The 18,328-nt window shown below is 40.0% G+C and overlaps 1 protein-coding gene across 10 annotated transcripts in view; it reads left to right on the forward strand.

The window, feature by feature from the left end:
• Positions 1 to 18,328, forward strand: part of Zbtb44 (zinc finger and BTB domain containing 44) — a 60,059-nt gene that overhangs the window by 16,189 nt on the left and 25,542 nt on the right. For 6 of the 10 annotated variants that reach the window (XM_006976559.4, XM_006976557.4, XM_006976561.4 and 3 more), the window contains exon 2: positions 16,241 to 17,316. The exons of 3 other annotated variants lie outside the window; for them this stretch is intronic. In XM_006976559.4, coding sequence (XP_006976621.1) covers positions 16,299 to 17,316 — 1,018 coding nt within the window. In that variant the 5' untranslated portion in view covers positions 16,241 to 16,298. Of the gene's footprint in view, positions 1 to 6,040; positions 6,092 to 6,830; positions 6,948 to 16,240; positions 17,317 to 18,328 lie in introns of those variants that run through there. One more of the 10 variants, XM_042280605.2, reaches the window with a different exon arrangement.

An 18,328-nucleotide genomic window follows, 5' to 3' on the forward strand; every position in this document is an offset into this window, starting at 1 on the left:
TTTGTTACAGGACTTGCCTGACTTTGCAACAGTTTTGACAATTTTAAATTAAAAGACATTATTATAACAAGCCCTAACTTTTCACCAGAGGAACTGCTTTCTTTATGTATAGAAACAATTTGACACTTAGGAGAGTTGACTGTGAGTTCTAGAAAGAAAAGATTTCTATTCTATTAACAATTGTCCCAGGACTGGGAAGCTAGCTCAGTGGTAGAATGTTTGCCCTAATATACAGGAGGCCCCGGGTTCTACTCCCAAGATTAGACACCCATCCCACCCCCCGTGCAAGGAAGAGGACAGTTGTTTTTTTAGAGACAGGTATTTTATTATTGACAATTACAAGTCACTGGAAAGAGACTCGTGTATTAGTTATGTTACAATACCATGACCAAAAGCAACTTAAGGAAGAGTTTTATAGCCGGGTGGTGGCAGAACAAGCCTTTAATCCTAGCACTTGGCGGGCAGAGATAGGCAGATATCTGTGAGTTCAAGGCCAGCCTGGTCTACAGAGTGATTTCCAGGACAGCCAAGGCTGTTACAAAAAACCCTGTCTTAAAAAACAAACAAACCAAAAAAACAAAAACAAAAAAGAGTTTTATTTTAGCTTTAGTTTCAGGAGGAAGAGTCCATTATATATGGTAGGGAATGCATGGGAGGAAGTAGTAGGCATGGTGGTTGGAGCAGGAAGCTGAGAGATGACATCTGACAAGCAGAGGTAGCAAACGGAAGGTGGAGTGAGGCTCCGAACTCCTCTGCCTGGGATGGACCTCCTCCAGCAATGCTCCATAAACTTCCCAAATGGCTCCACCAGCGTGGAGCTAGATGTTCAAATACATGAGCCTGTGGGGGACTTTTTTATTCAGACCACCACAACGTGTAATATGGAAAGCAGCTTCAGGGGTGGGTAGGTAGGGGTGTGTGTGTGTCTGTGTCTCCAAGCTCCAATAATCCTCCTGTCTCTGCCTCCACTCTCCCAAACTCTAGGGTTATAGGTACTTGCAAAGACACCCATTTCCCCCCAGCTTCCACCATGGCTGCTAAGGATCTAAACTCAGGTAAGATCCAAACTCACTGAATCAACTTCCCAGCTCTTAGGTTCTAATTTTAACTCTTGAGTTTTGTACAAAGCTGTGGATTGTAGAAACCAAATTATCTGAGGTCCACTTCCAATTCTGTTAAGTTACTAATTTAGCTAAGCTTTCTGGATTTTAGCACAAGGATCTGGCACCTGATGTTTAACTAAACTCTTTTCTGAACTATTTTTTTCATGTCTCAAATTCAAATTCCTTCATTCTGTTTGTGTTATGAAAAAATTGTTTTTATGTCAGTATTTTTATGTAGCTTTCTTGTATGAACACATGTGCATGCCATGGTACATGTATAGAGGTCAGAAGCCAAACTTGGTATTGGTTCTCGCCCTTTACCTTGTTTTAGGCAGGGTATCTGTGCACTCCAGGCTCGCTGGCCCACAAGCTTCCTGTCTTACCATATGAGTGCTGACATTAGATGCACCACCCTGCTTACTTTTTTTTTTTTTTAACATGGTTCCAGGGATGCAAACTTAGGTCATCTGATTGTGTAGCAAGTACTTTTATCTATTGAGCCACCCCACTGGCCCAAGTAGTTTTTGTTTGTTTTTCTAAGAGGGGTGAAATACTGTCTCTTTTCAATTTTTCCATCTTTATCTTCTTAACCTTAAAAATAATGTTTAAGCCATGAATACTAATAGCTATGTAGTACATGAAAATGTTCCAGTTCCAGTGTCACATTGACTGGGCATATAGTTAATCTAGAGCGGTGGTTCTTAGCCCATGGGTCACAACCCCTTTTGGGGATCAAAATGACCCTTTCATGGGGATCACATATCAGATAATTGCATCACGATTCATAACAGTAGCAAAATTACAGTTAAGAAGTAGCAACAAAAATAATTTTATGGTTGGGGTTACCAAAATGTGAGGAACTATATTAAAGGGTCGTGCATTAGAAAGGTTGAGAGTCACTGATCTTGAAGCACTTAGAATATTACTATTACCAAAGTAGAATGTTTCTCTGTTGTTGCCTGTATCTACAGATTAGTGATTTCCAGAGCAGCTATTTGAAGTCCAGTTATTGATCAGTTTTGTCAAAGTCCTCAAATGAGTAACTTGAGATTGTCATCTGTTAATCGTTTGTGAGTAAATTAGAGCTTAAAGAATTAGGTTTCATCCCAGCACTAGGGAGGCAGAGGGAGACGGATCTCTGTGAGTTCGAGGCCAGCTTGGTCTACAGAGTGAGTTCTAAGACAGCCAGAACTACACAGAGAGACTCTATCTCAAAAAAAGGTGTGTGTGGGGGGTCCTACCTTAATTTGTTTAAAGAACCATTATTAATGTATAGTATCATTAATAGTTGTGGCAGTTATCAGTTATTGGCATGTTTGTGATTATTAGAATTCTCGGTTTTGGTGTGTGCTTATTGTTATCATTTTGCACTTCATGGGATTCAATTCAGGGTCATGGACATGTTAGGGAAGCACTATGTGTACCCATTGGGCTATATTCCAGCTCTTGCTATGTTGATCAACTTGTCTCTGATTCTTGAGTACTGGAACTAAAAGCATATGTCACCATGGCTAGCCTGAATTTTAAAAAAGTTAATTTTATGTTTTATGTGTATGGGTGTTTTGCCTGCCTGTGTATGCTTGTGCACCAAGTATATGTCTGGTGCTCATGAAGACCAGAAAAGGATGTTGGATCCCCTGGAATTGCAGTTACACATGGTTGTGAGCCACCATCTGGGTGCTGGGAATCAAACCCAAATCCTCTGCAAGAGCAACAAATGCTCTTAACCTCTGAGCCATCTCTCCATCTTCCAGCTTTTTTGTTTGTTTGTTTGTTGAGACAGGGTTTCTCTGTGTAACCTTAACTGTCCTAGAACTCACTCTATAGGCCAGGCTGGCCTCAAACTCCCAGAGATCTACCTGCCTCTGCCTCCCCAGTGCTGGCGTTAAGGGCATGCGCCACCACCACCCAGTTCATTAGTAATTTTTTAAAGGAGGAAGGTTATGATAATTGTTCATCCATTGTATATTACCTATAGGCATCTAAGATAATAAAAGGAATTCCAGTAATATCACATCATGTAAATTATATGAATTCCAATATTAAATTTGTGAATTTTTAGTTATACATGTGATTGTCTTTGTGATATCTGTGGAGTAAAGAACAAGAAAGAAAGATTTCTTATTGTCATAGCTGTTTTTTAAAATTAGGTTGAATATAAATTATATAAAAAGGACAATTTTGTGATGTTGAGATGGCTGCACTTATTACACAAATCTGACAACTTCAGTGCCATCTCTGGAACTCATGTAAACATAGCCAAAGAGAACTGACTGTACAAAGTTGCCCTCTTACCTCTGTAAGCATGCCTTTCTGAACCTAACATGCACACATAGGATAATACATTGTTTTAAGGAAAAAATTTGGTGCCAGATGTGGTAGCACATGCCTTTACTTCCAGCAATGGCGAGGGGGTGTGAGGAAATGAGAATTTAAGTACTTCCTTACATTTTGTAAAATTCATTGGATATAACCATGTTAAAAATCTATGGTGATGTTTACTTTGGTACCCTGAAATTTTTTTTTTTCTCTTTTTTTGTTTTCCTAGACAGGGTTTTTCTGTATAGCCCTGGCTGTCCTGCAACTAGCTAGCTCTGTAGACCAGGCTGGCCTTAAACTCACAGAGACCTGCCTGTCTCTGCTTCCTGAGTGCTGGGATTAAAGGCCTGTGCCATTACTACCTGGCCCTGAAGTTTTAAAAGTAGATAAAAATGCTTCCACTTGTGCCAAGTGTGGGGGAGCACACCTTAATCTCAGCACTCAGAGGGCAGAGGCAGGCAGATAGATCATTGAGTTCCAGGGCAGCCAGGGCTATGCAGAGAGACCTTGTGTGGGGTGGGGGTGGGGGGTTGCTACTTATATAACAATGTGAAGATACTTAAGTCATTGAACTGTACATTTAAAACTTATTGTCAGAATGACATTTGTTATGCTCTCAGCATGGTTTTTTAAAAGCAGCTTTGCCCATGGAAGTGTACATACTTGAAAATCAGTCAGTCGCACATGTCATGGCTGAAATAATTAAAATACAAATGCGACTGGTAACTTGCAAACGAAAATGTGAACCAGTTACAATAGCCACTGTTCTGAAAATGCAGTGAAAGGTGGACTTCAGTCAAGTGTATTAGAAGGCTATCGGAATGCAAGGTCATTCAAAACACCTTCCTAAAGAGTTGGAATTTGAGCAAATTTCATTAATGGGTAAAACAAATGTAATACATTCACACAGTGTTGTAATATTACTAAGTCTTGGAGAGCAGGGAACTGTAGTGTGGCTCAATCATGAGAGCATTATGCAAGTGACCACTTAAACCTTGAATTGTAAACTGAGACGAACTAGGAAAGTGTCTCCTAGGAGCCAAGGGAGGGAAGACTGAATGAAGAGTTGTTGTTTAGTGGGTACTGAGTTCCAGGTTGAAATGGTGAAAATGATTTTGGAGGTGGATAGTGATTGTTGTCTTCTAGAAGTGCAAATGTACTTAATGCCACTGAAGTGTAGACCTATCTTACGGTAAATTTTATGGATGAGCCATATCTCCAGCCCCAAGGGAGAGTGTTCTTTTTTTAATTACTTCTTCAATCATATTGCTTTTTACTGGTCTTTTGAATTTGTCTTTCTCATCTTGGGTGCATGAGTCCATCCATTTCTTTTAGATTTTTCAATTGTTTGTAATGTAAGTTTTTAAGTTCTTGTGCTTTTTTAAAATTTTAATTGGAATCCATTGTATTGCCTCCCTTTTCACCTCTTAATTGTAAATAGAGTCTTCTCTTTTAGTTAGCTATAGGTTTTTGGGTCTTGATAACTTTCTTAAATTTATTTATTTTTGTTTTTGAGACTGGCTCTCTATATAACTCTGGCTGTCTTGGAGCTCACAATGTAGACCAGTCTGGCCTTGAACTCAGATAGATCTGGCTGCCTCTGTGAGTGCTGGAATTAAAGACATTCGCCACCACTGCTTGGCTTTTAGTCTTCACTTTCTTTTGGTTGATTTGGCTATGGGTTTTTGGATCTTGTTAATCTTTTTGAAGAACCATTTCTTTGATTAATTTATTTATATTTTCTTATTTCAATTTCATTAATTACTGACCTGATCTTTATTTGGGTTTCTATTATTCTTTTTTTTTAAATTATTTACTTATTTATATTTTTGTATGTATGCTCTGCATGTATACCTGCATGCGAGAAGAGAGCATCCGATACTATATAGATGGTTGTAAGCCACCATGTGGTTGCTGGGAATTGAAATCGGGACCTCTAGAAGAGTAGCTAGTGGTCTTAACCACTAAGCCATCTCTCCAGCTCTGGGTTTCTATTATTCCTGTTTTTACAAGGCTCTTAAAGCACTAAATTATTTATTTGAAGTCACTCTGCTTTTTAAAAATATTTTTTACTGGGACAGGAGGAGCACACATTTGTCATGTGTGTGTAGAGGCCCAGGAACTGTATATGGATGGAGTTGGTTCTCCTCTCCCACCTTTTTGTGGTTTCTGGAGACTAGATTCAGTTATCAGACTTGGTAGCAAGTGCTTTACTTACTGACCTATCTCTTTACCCATGAACCATTTCATTAGACACCTCTGGGTTTTGTGGATTTTTTTAAAATGTAGTCACTTATAGTGTGAATTTCTTTTTGTAGTACAGTTTTCATGGTATTCTAAAGGTACTGGTTTTCATTTTCATTCACTTCTGAGCATTTCAAATAAACCTTCTCCTCAAACTGTGAGCCAAAATAAATCCTCTCTTAAGTTGCTTCTTGTTAGGCATTCTGTACAGCAAGAAAAAATAACTAGTAGAGAACATTGGTACCAAGAAAAGTATGGATGTTATGTTATACACCTGACCATGTGGTTCTTAGGTTCTTAGAACTGGTTTGCAGGAAGGATGTGGAAGAGTTTGGAATTTGGAGCTAGAAAATTGCTAGAATGCAGAAGTTAATGGGTTATTATGGTTGGAACTTGGGAAAACAGAATACTAAGAGAAACATAGGGTGTGGACACCCAGCTCATGAAGTTTCAAAGGGGGATAAGGATTCTATTGGGAAGTGGGCTAGGTGCCATTCAGGTTACATTAGTGCATGAGAGGGGCAGAGGGGGTGCGGTGAGATCAGTCTTTGTTGTAACTGTGGCCTGAAAATTTTAGTGAGGCTGAATTTTAAAGTAATGAATATAATATGTTTGGAGAAAATCTCAGTGCAAGGGTAGCATTAAGAGTGTGTGGCATGGGTACTTGCTCACTGCTCTTACTCAGGTCTAAAGAGAGGGGAAAAGACAAAAAGGTATGAATTGTGCAGTTTGCCATGAAAAGGAGCCATGTGCAAGTTTAAAGTTGCAGGCAAGGGGGATGCTACAAAAGAAGCCCTAACTGTACCACACACAGGCACCAACACCACCACCACCACCCCACACACAGGTGCACATACACACAAATAAAAGTAACTGTAACTGTTAACTGAATTAGCCCCCTTAAAGAGAAACTTCTGCTCTGCACTGGGAGAGTAGGACAAGTGCCCTGAGGACAATAAGATCCCACCCAAAGGCTCCAACTTAAGAAAATGCACATTTGCTATGAAAGGAGAGAACCTGAAGTGAGGATGCAGCTGGTGTTCCTGCCCCAAACCGCTGCCTAGGAAACTAAACTAGCAGCCCTAAAGCTGTGATCCAAGGGGCCAGGCTCCATCCCAAACTAGCAGCAGAGATTGGAGCATCCATGTGGTACTGATTTTGCAGTCATGAAAGATTCAAGAGTGAGTGGGTCGTGGAAGCATGCTTCAGGGCGCTGCTGAGGCTGAGCAATGTATAGCAGGGTCAGAGTCCTTGAAAGGATCCCTACATCAAGGTGTGAAGGTGAGTGAAACCTAAGTTACAGTGGCGGCTCCAGTGTATTAAAGATGTCAGAACTTTGGGATATCTAAACAGAAGAAGAAAAGGAAAAAGCCTGCAACTACATCATAGACCTGGGCTAAGAGAGAGGCTGCAAGTGTGCTGTAGGCCGCAGGGCTGCAGGACTGGACTACCCAAGCTCTTTGGAGCCCAAAGGAGTCCACAAATTTCAGATGCCAAACATGGGGTACAGGATAGGATATTGGCCCCGCTGAGCTTCGATCTTGTTTTGACTCAATCTTACCTTACTACACTCCTATTTTGGAATATAAATGTTTACTCTGTGCCATTGTATATTGGAACTGTGTAACTTTTTTCTTAATGTCATAGGGGCTCACAGTTAAGAGATTGCCTTGAGTCTCAGAAGAGCTTTGAATGTTTGTTAGTTAGTTAGTTAGTTAGTTAGTTTGTTTGTTTGATTCTTTTAACATTGTTGGGACTAGTATATACTATGGGAACTTTTGGAGTTAAGAGTCAATGCATTTTGCACATAGCCTCAGGCTATGGGAGCCATAGTTGGAATATTGCAGTTCTTCATTCCTATTTAGTCACAGTAATGAGAAAAGTAATTGATGTGACCCGTTTGACCTATGGTTTCATTTAACTCAGAGGTTTCTCTTTTGTCAGGATGACATACATGTTGATGAGAATGAGGTATTGAAGTCACCCACTAGTGTTATATTGGGAACAATTTGTCTTTACATCTAGTGTTTATGAAATTGGGTGCACCAGTATTCAGTGTATACATGTTTAGAATTGTAATGTCCTCTTGGTAGATTGTTCACTTTATCCTACCATTGTGTTTATTTTATAGTATTTGCTTTCCTATTCATTATCTAAACTATTGTTCTGACATGGTCTATTCTTTGCTGCAGTTTCCTGTTTATTTTTCTCTTCTGTGTGAAAGATTCAATTATCTGTCTTAGTGGTCACAAACTTGGAAATCCGTTTCTCCTTCAGTTATGACAGGTAGTTTTACTCGGTGTATAGTCTGCAATCTGCATTCTTTTATTTCTTTCTTTTCCCTCCCTCCCTCCCTCCCTCCTTCCCTCCCTCCCTCCCTCCCTCCTTCCTTGTTTTGCTTTCCTTCGAAATAGGGTTTTTCTGGCCATCCTGGAACTTGCTCTGTAGACCAGACTGGCTAGCCTGCCTCTGCCTCCCCAGTGCTGGGATTAAAGGTGTAAGCCACCACACCTGGCTTTCTTTCAGAGTTTGAAATACATCACATCATTCCATGCCCTCCTGGCTTTTCAAATTTCTGTTGAGAAATCTGTTATTTTGGTGGGCTTGCCTGTAGTAGGAATCTTAAAAGTTCTTATTAATAAAATCAAACCTGAGGCGAGTTATTGGGGTCCATGCTGGTAGATCAGAGAGACAGAACAAGCCACAGCTATCTCACCTTGCCGGATCCTCAGCTGGTCTTGTCTCCTCAGACTGGAGGCCTCTGAGTCCTCATCCGGAATGGGTCTCAGCTGAATTACTGCTCAAAAGCCTGAATGCTTAACCAGCCAAAATCTTCTAGTTTCTGGTCCTCACGCCTTATATATCTTTGTGCTTTCTACCACCACTCCCTGGGATTAAAGGCTGGCTTTCTGGGATTAAAGGTGTGTGTCACCATGCCTGGCTGTTTCCAGTGTGGCCATGAACTCACAGAGATCCAGAGGGATTTCTGTCTCTGGAATGCTAGGATTAAAGGTGTGAGTGCCACCATTTTCTAGCCTTTGTATTTAGTGGCTGTCTGTTCTCTGACCCCAGATAAATTTATTAGAGTACACAATATTTTGGGCAACACAATACCACCACACTTGCCTTTGTGTGTGACTTGCTTCTCTTGGTATATTTTTTTTGTTATGATTATTTAGTGGGTTAAGTATAATGTGAGGGGAGGGTATTTAAAAAATTTTTTGAATTGTATGTATGTTTGTGTGTCTGTGTGGGGGTATGTATGCATGATTGCAATTTCCTGTGAAGGCCAGAGGATAGTGTTGGATCCCCTGGAGCTGGAGTTACAGATGGTTATGGTTACCCTGACCCTAACCCTAACCCTATGTATGTATGTATGTGTATGTATGTATGTATGTATGTATGTATGATTGCAATTTCCTGTGAAGGCCAGAGGATAGTGTTGGATCCCTTGGAGCTGGAGTTACAGATGGTTGGGAGCTGCCTGATGGAGTACTGGAAATCAAACTAGGGTCCTCTGTAAGGACAGTCTGTCCCCTTAACTGCTAAACCACCTTTCTAGCCCCAAGGAGAGATTTGTTTTGTTTCCCCTGATCATTTCTAGTGTTCTAATTGCCTCCTAGTTTTTGTTTGTTTGTTTGTTTGCCTTTTTAAGGGCATCCTTTGCCCTAATTTTGGGAATTTTTCTGTTATGGCTTTTGTTGAAATGTTTTCAGTGCCTTCAGACTGAAAATCTTCTTTATGATTCTTGGACTTGGTTTTTAATATCCCATGTATCTTGAAAATATCATACTTTTGAGCCATGCATGGTGGCACACTGCTTTAATCCCAGCACTCCAGAGGCAGGCAGATCTGAGTTCTAGGCCAGTATGGTCTACAGAGAAAGTTCCAGGACAGTGATGGTTATATGAAGAAACCCTGACTCAAAAATCAAAAAGAAAATATCGTTCATACTTTGTCCCTAATCTTTGTCTTGTTTTCACGTGTCTATTCCTCCGCCTGTCTTCAAGCTCCAGTGTTCAGGCCTCGCCTTGATCTTGGTCTATTGGTGGCACTGTCCAAGGAGCTTTTGATTTTACTCGATGTGTTTTTCATGTCAGTATTTTCTTTCTTTTTTAATTGAATTTGTCTTTCATATCTTATATTGGCTTTCTTATTTCATTTGGGTCTTTATTTTCTTTGAATTTCTTCAAAGATTTACTGTTCCTTCTTTGACTTCTTTGAATATAATTATATTTTGTTGTTATTCTTTGGGATTTCATCTGTCACTCTCACTGGATGCCAGTGACATGGATTAGTAACTTTGGGGGAGTTTCGTGGCTTTAGTTTTTCTCATTTTTTCATATTACTGTTAGGATTATTTCATTGATTGGAATTTGTATTAGCTGTATCCATTCTGTTGAAATGTTCAGGTGGGGCTAGATTGTAGAGTGGTTCAGAAGTTATAGCCCTAGTCCAAGAGCCCAGGATGCTTGGTCCTTTATGTATGTCTCTCCCAGTGTAGAATTTTAAATGCAGGAACAAGCACAGCTCCTGACTTCCTGTTATGCAATTCCTGTACCAGCCAGGGAACAACCATAGTGCCCCCTTCCCCCGCCCTTTAAAAAAAAACAAAACACAGTTGGAAGGTAAAGGAACAAGGATAAGGATCGTATGATGTATACTAGGACTTCAGTCGCTAAGAGTCATAGTGGAAGGAAGAAGGGTGAATGTGGGGGTAGGGATAAGTATTAAATCAACTTTGAAAAAAATCAAAGTAATGGGGAAAAGGCTTGGAGAGGAACCTGAAGATGCTGTTAGGGTCTACAGATTTTAGAGATTGTTAAAGCTATGGAAGTTTTTGGTTCAGAAATACAAGATGAATAGGTTAGAAGTGAGAATGTATATGAGTTGTGCATAGGAAGAATAGAGAGTACCCAACTGTAGACTGGACAAAACAATCCTAAAACCTATCCAAGCAATTTTAAACTAAAGCAGGATTATTATGAGATGTGCAAGAGTGAAGTTTATTTTTTTTAAAAAGACAAATAAAAGAATAATAAACCAAAAGACAAGGTATAATAATAGATTAAAACTTTTTACATTATTATGGAAGGAGTTCACTTTGCAATTCCAGTTCAAACTCATAAAACCGGATTTGGGATGTGTACTGTGCCCAGGGAGTTGAGACCAGTTAAGCTTGCAAGTGCATTTCTGGCACAGCTGTACTGAGTTGAGTGTGAGATTATTTCCTCCTTGGTACTGTCTGGGTGGTGCTGTCAGGGGCGGGCATGAGCAGAAGCCTTGTCAGAGTAACTATGTGTAAAGAGAAGCACTACTCCAGCAGTTTCTACTGCCCTCCTTGGAGCCTCTTGGTTCAGTCAAATTCTGATTCACAGTCATTTCTGCCAGCAGTCCATGGAGATCTCACCTGGACTAATAAATTAATTGACAAATACAGTCCATTACTGGAATAAAAATTGTTATGTTTATTTGACTGTTTTTTTCATTGAGTCTTATTGGTGGGACTGTCAATCCACCATTTTACCCATAAATTCTCTGCTTAAATTCATTTTAGTCCAGACTATTGCTCTAGATATTGGTAGGGATCTATCACTGAGAGTGAGAATTTGAACCTTTGTCTGAAGAACAATGATCATGTCAATGGCTGTTGTTTGACTCTGGAAGATGATGCTAATAGTTACCCAGTCCAAAAGATTTGTTATGAGACTTTTTTTAAAATTTTACACTTTTGAAAAAAATACTTATTTTTATTTTATGTCTATAAGTGTTTTTGCTTGCATTTCATGTATGTGTACCATATGTCTGCCTGATGCCCAAGGAATCCAGAAGAAGACATTGAACTGTACTTACAGTTGTCAGATACAATGTGGGTTCAGGGAACTGAACCTGGATCCTCTAATAATGAAAAGTGCTTTTAATTGCTGAGCCATTTCTCTAGGCTTGGATGAGTCTTGTAGACAGAGAAATTTAACAGTCTGTAACTAGAGTGTTTTTGTGTAGTCCATGCTCTTAGGCCCTTTTTGTTGGCTTTGTAGTACAGAGTGGAGTAAGTTAGGATAACAAAGGGCGCAGAATTCCTAGAGTGCATAAAAGAAGTTGAGGCCAGATGGTAGAGATAGAGTCACATTGTGAGCAAAAGAAATGATTACCATCCAGCTGGAAATACAGAGGCTCTCATAGTCACAGCAGTTTTTATTATTTTGTTATTTCGTGTGTATGGGCCTCCATATACGTGTGCGTGCTAAATTTATGCAGAAGGCCAGAAAAGGGTGACATCAGATCCCCTGGGACTGGAATTACTATAAACTGCTCTTATGAACTGTCGTGTGGGTGCTGGGGACTAAACCTAGGTCCTCTGGAAGAGCAGCCAGTGCTTGTAATATCTGAGCCATCACTCCAGCTCACACAGCAGATTTTAAATACAAGGTTACATTTCTTGAAGGTGTAATTAATCTTAGAAATCCCCCCTGATGATATTTGTTCCAGGCTAGAGTTAGGGCATTCTCAATAGCCTGAACACTGGGCAAACTACCGAGGTATTTAGAGTAACACCCAAGCAGAACACAGAGCCAAATGCAGAGTTAAAAGCCTGGAGGTCAGAGAGCAGTAGCTAAGAGCTGAGACCAAGACCGCCTTCTTATCACCCACTGCCGCCGTCCTTCCCGAGAAAGAGACCTACTTCCTGTGAGTCTTTTTTTATTGACTATCTGTTCTGCTTTCTCATTGGTTGTAAACCCAACCACATGACCTCCTCGTCACTGCCTGTCTATACAGACTTCCAGGTCTCTATGGTTGGTATTGAGATTAAAGGCGTGTGTCTCCATAATGGCTGTATCCTTGAACACACAGAGATCTGCCTGTCATGTGATGGAGATTAAGGGTGTGTCTTACCACTGCCAGACTTATGCTAAATGGCTTGCTATTAGCTCTGACCCCCAGGCACTTTTATTTATTAACATACAAATAAAATCACATTTCAGCACAAATAAAATATCACCCAAAAGGTGTCAATAACATTGAGTAAACCACTTACATCGTTTGTCTTTAGATATGAGTGAAATCTGTTTGCCAATCCTATCCAGGCAAGTTTCCCCTCAATTGAGTGGGTAAGGAATAGGTAGGTTAGCCTCAGATGTCCCTGAGGACTGACAGGCCTACAGATAGAGCAGTTTTTACTGAATTAAATTTATCATTTAATTACTGATTTGAGAAGTAGATAAGGGGAATATGGAGAGGGTGAAGAGGCTTGCACCTACCTAAGTATTATGTAGTCTGAGAGATGTTCCCTTTGTTGATGCAAGGATTTTTTTTCCTTGTAAGGAAAGCCAGAACCATTTTTTTGTTAGCTTCTTCCTCTATTGGCTCCTCCTGTTCCTTTTAGCCATACTCAGGAATGATTGAGGTAATGAATAGCCAGGGCCTCAGTGTCTGGAAAGGGTAAAAGAGTATCTTTCCTTGCTTTTTTTTTTTTTATCCATTCTGATACTTTTTAAAGCTTGAATATTTCTAAAGCTTAAGTGTTGGTGTCCTATGCAGTAGATAACTGCAGCCTGGCTGGAGTTTGGGCAGCCCCAGTTAAAAGTCCTCTTCTAGATTGCTGCATGTGAATGCAGGATGTGGAAGATACTTTAGGAGTCAGTATAGATGTTAAGTCTTTTACCTTTTTCCAGGATGAGAGCTCTGGTAAAGGCAGTAAGTTATGTCTTACAGGCAGATGTTGTTTAGGGGTATGTATATACTTATAAAAACTAAAAACCCATACCCCCACACAACATGTATGAGATTATCTATAACCACAGTCAGTATTCATAATCAAAAGATAGGAACAGGCGGAAGAGAGAACTCAGTGGTACAGTACTTGTGTAAGCATGAGGATCCGAGTTCAGCTCCCCAACACTTATAAAATGTTGGGTATGGTATTATGGACCTGTGATCCCAGAGCTGGTGACACAAGACGGGAAGATTCCAGGGGGCTAATTGTAGTCTTGGGTCCTTTTAGGATAGGAAGAGACTACTGCTGTTCAACTACTGGATTTCTCTGTTGTTTGTTACTGTCTGAACCATGTATTTGATTAGCCTCAGATCTGATATAGGTTCTGTTATCCCTGTTTTACTGCTGCAGAAATTAAGTACAAAGGTTAAACTTCATATCACTGTATACATGAAATAATCAAGATGACAATCCAGTATTGTGGTCCCATTCTATGCTTTTAACCACTCCACTCTTGGCTTTTATGTACTGTTGGAAAATAATGGCATATTTCTTCATCTTGGCTGTTCTTTACATCAGACTCATGTCCTTTAGAGCTTTCCCAAGTATAATAGGCCTGAGATAAAGAGAAAACAGGCCTCTGCTTTTAAAGTTGGGCCATTAAGAGTGATTACTTTGATTGGGATTGTGTGGTTGAGGGCAGTCACTATTTTTTTCCTTTCAGGAAACAAGAAAAGAGTTGAATGGGGTTTGGAACTCAGAACCCAATGATTATTGGCAAAACTCCTTTTCTAATTTCTAGCTCTTTGATCGCAGAAGATGGAGGTAACATCAGGCTGAAAAAGGTTTCCACTCCCTCTCCTTGTCAGGTAGCCTTGTACTACTTTCTTGGAAGGCTGGTACAGTGTCTGGACTTTCACCCAAATCATGTTCAAAGTGGTTTCATTTTAGCATTCTGTTACACATTTTCCAACTATGATGCTTAATTTCTTTTTTTGTTTGTTTTTGTTTTTTTGTTTTTTGTTTTTGTTTTGGTTTTTCGAGACAGGCTTTCTCTGTGGAGCTTTGCGCCTTTCCTGGAACTCACTCTGTAGCCCAGACTGGCCTCAAACTCACAGAGATCCACCTGCCTCTGCCTCCGCCTCCCAAGTACTGGGATTAAAGGCGGCGGCGGCCGCCGCCGCCGCCGCCACCACCGCCCGACAATTTCTTGTCTTTTAATACCCATGCTCATATAGATGGTCCCTAGTTCATGAGTGTCATTTGCTCAAAGGCATGCTTCTGCTCTCAGCCACATGATGGGAATCAAAGTAATCACTCTTGTGTGTTTACTGACATACAGCCAGTAAACAACACAGGTATGCAACTTCCTGTTTGTATAAGAGAAAATTTGTCAAATCCATTGTTATGTCTTTGTGAGTACTTGGGCGTTTTTGTTTTTTTGTTGTTGTTGTTGTTTGTTTGTTTGTTGTTTAAGTTTGGAGTTTGGGCGTTTGTTTTTTGTTTGTTGTTTTGAGTTTTTTGAGACAGAATCTATGTTTGAATGCTTGGCCTGAAACTAACCATGTAGGTCAGGTTGACCTTGAACTTGTGGTTATTTTCCTAATGTACTGCCTCCAAAATGCTAGGATTATAGGCATACATTACTATGTCTGCCTGTGGTTACTTATATTTAGAAAAAATATGTGATTTTGTTGTTGTCTTTAACGATCTTACTTGACTCTCTTCTCCTTGGAGGACTGAGCAACACTTTAATCCATATAACAGAATAAGTATTCCTGGAGCAGGAACACTTTTAAATTTGGTCAAGGTCATTATTTCTATGGTATCAGCTCTCTCGCCTTATTTTTTTTTAAGATTTTATTTATGTACTTATGTATCCAGGGTTCTGCCTGCATGCCAAAAGAGGGCACCAGATCTCATTATAGAATAGAGCCATCATTTAGTTGTTGGGAATTGAACTCAGGACCTCTGGAAGAACAGCCAGTACTCTTAACCTCTAAGCCATCTCTCTTGCCTTCTCTTACCTTCTTAAGATTCATTTCATGTTATCCTTCATCATGATATCAAGTAGGGAACAGTTTTGTCTCCTGTCATTAGATTATTCAGACTTTTAAAAAAATCTTGTAATCTTTTCTTTTTCCCTTCTCCCTTTCTCCTATACATTCATCTGAATAAAACATTTGACAGAAAGCTGCGTGGTGGCAGCAGCGTCATATGCCTTTAATCTCAGTACTCAAGAGGCAGAGGCAGGTGGATCTCTCTGAGTTTGAGGATAGCCTGATCTACAGAGTGAGTTCCAGGACAGCCAAGGGTACACAGAGAAACCTTGTCTCAAGACAGAATCATTTATAATGCTTACCTGACATTATTTACTGCACGTTCACATTTAGAAGCAGGGATAATTATATACCTACTGACCAAGGTGTCTTTGACAGTCAAAAGATTATCATGTGTTAAATATTTACAACAGTTTTGAGCACATAAAAGCACTCTATAATTGCCATTTAACTATTGTTTTAGAATGCTGCTCATTAACAATAATTTATAAACCACTGGTTGATGGTTTAGAGAATATATTTTTATTATTTGTGCATTCATAGCCCAAGCTGGGCTCAAACTTACTGTGTAGCATAGGTTGGCCTTGTGGCAGTCTCCTTACTAGGATTTTTAGGAATTGGACACCACAACAGACCAGAAAATACATTGTAATACATTCCATACCTGAAGTTTTTCTATTTCACAGTCTTATTTTAGACTTTTTATTTGGCATAGTGGCTACATGAAAATGGTATAAATAGTTCATTTCAGCTGTTAAGCTATCATTTGATTTGTTTCTGTATATATATTTTTTTTTTAGGACATTTCTGACTTATTGCATCCTTGAAGAGCATCAGTAGAAGAGGAAAAAAAGAAAGATGGGTGTGAAAACATTTACTCACAGTTCTTCTTCCCATAGCCAGGAAATGCTGGGAAAACTAAATATGTTACGAAATGATGGACATTTTTGTGATATCACTATTCGTGTCCAGGACAAAATCTTCCGGGCTCATAAGGTAGTACTAGCAGCTTGCAGTGATTTCTTTCGAACAAAACTTGTTGGCCAAGCAGAGGATGAGAACAAAAATGTGTTGGATCTGCATCATGTTACAGTGACTGGCTTTATACCTCTATTAGAATACGCTTACACAGCCACTCTGTCAATTAACACAGAAAATATTATTGATGTTCTCGCTGCAGCAAGCTACATGCAGATGTTTAGTGTTGCTAGTACCTGCTCGGAGTTTATGAAATCAAGTATTTTGTGGAATACACCTAATAGCCAGCCAGAAAAGGGTCTAGATGCTGGACAAGAAAATAGTTCTAACTGCAATTTTACTTCTCGAGATGGAAGTATTTCTCCAGTGTCTTCAGAGTGCAGTGTTGTGGAAAGGACCATTCCTGTCTGCCGAGAATCCCGGAGAAAACGCAAAAGCTACATTGTTATGTCCCCTGAGAGTCCTGTAAAATGTAGCACACAAACAAGTTCACCCCAGGTATTGAATTCTTCAGCTTCCTATGCAGAAAATAGAAATCAGCCAGTTGACTCTTCTTTAGCTTTTCCATGGACTTTCCCTTTTGGAATTGATCGAAGGATTCCGCCTGAGAAAGCGAAACAGGCAGAAAACACCCGGACTTTAGAATTGCCTGGCCCATCTGAGGCAGGTAGAAGAATGGCTGACTATGTGACTTGTGAGAGCACAAAAACTACTTTGCCTCTAGGTACAGAAGAAGATGTGCAAGTCAAAGTAGAAAGATTAAGTGATGAGGAGGTCCATGAGGAAGTGTCCCAGCCTGTCAGTGCATCTCAGAGCTCACTGAGTGATCAGCAGACAGTACCAGGAAGTGAACCAGTTCAAGAGGACCTTCTGATTAGTCCACAATCTTCCTCTATAGGTATAAATGCTTCCTATGTTTTTCATGATTTTTATAGTCACTTCAAACATTTGTAGGTTTTTATTTTCTGTGCTCAGTCTTATTTTAAAAAAAAAAAAAAAAAACATCAAGGGGTGTTAAAATATGATAATTGAATTTAATTATTTGTTTGTTTGTTTGTTTGTTTGCTTGCTTGCTTGTTTTGGGTCCAGGTCTCAATATATAGCCCTGGCTGGCCTGGAACTCACAGAGATCTATCTGCCTCTGCTTGCAAAGTGCTAGGATTAAAGGCATGAGCCACCATGATTAAAAGCCGATGATTGAATTTTTAAAATCATTATTAGCACTATACGTTTTGTGTATGTGTTTAACAAGTTACACATTGAGGAAGAGCAAAGGTCAACGGGGGATATAAGGGACAAAGGCAGAGATAAAAATTGTGAATTTCCATTTATTTAAAGAGACAGTCTTGCTTTGTAGTCCAGGTTGGCCTCAAACTGCTGATCCTCTTGCCTCAGACTCCTGGGTGCTGAGATAACAGGTACATACCGCCATACCCTGCTGTGAATTACTTTCACTACAGAAGAAAACAGGTTGGAAAATCTAGCTACGAATCCAGACACAGTGGTGCAGGCGCTGAGAATGGTAGCCACAGCCGTCCTCAGCTGCATAATCGAGACCTGGCTAGGAGAGACCCTGCATGTCATGGGGACCCATTTCCTGTTTTGTTCTTTATTAAAAGTGGGCAAGGGCATTTGCAGCCATGTCTGAGGACCTAACCTCTGATAAATAGACAGATCTTGGCATGCTTGTGCTCTTTCTCCCCTTGGTTCCTCTTCTCGCTTCTCTCTCTCTCTCTCTCTCTCTCTCTCTCTCTCTCTCTCTCTCTCTCTTTCTCTCTCAGATGTAACCAACCGTCTTATTAAAATAAGAAACACAGAACCAATGTAAAAGAGAAAGCCAAGAGGTCAGAGCTCAGAGCTAAAATCTTACCTCCTGCAGTGCTCCTAACTTCCCCGAAAGAGACCTACTT

Source organism: Peromyscus maniculatus, chromosome 7 (genome assembly GCF_049852395.1).
Source record: "Peromyscus maniculatus bairdii isolate BWxNUB_F1_BW_parent chromosome 7, HU_Pman_BW_mat_3.1, whole genome shotgun sequence".
NCBI classification, from domain to species: Eukaryota; Metazoa; Chordata; class Mammalia; order Rodentia; family Cricetidae; genus Peromyscus; species Peromyscus maniculatus.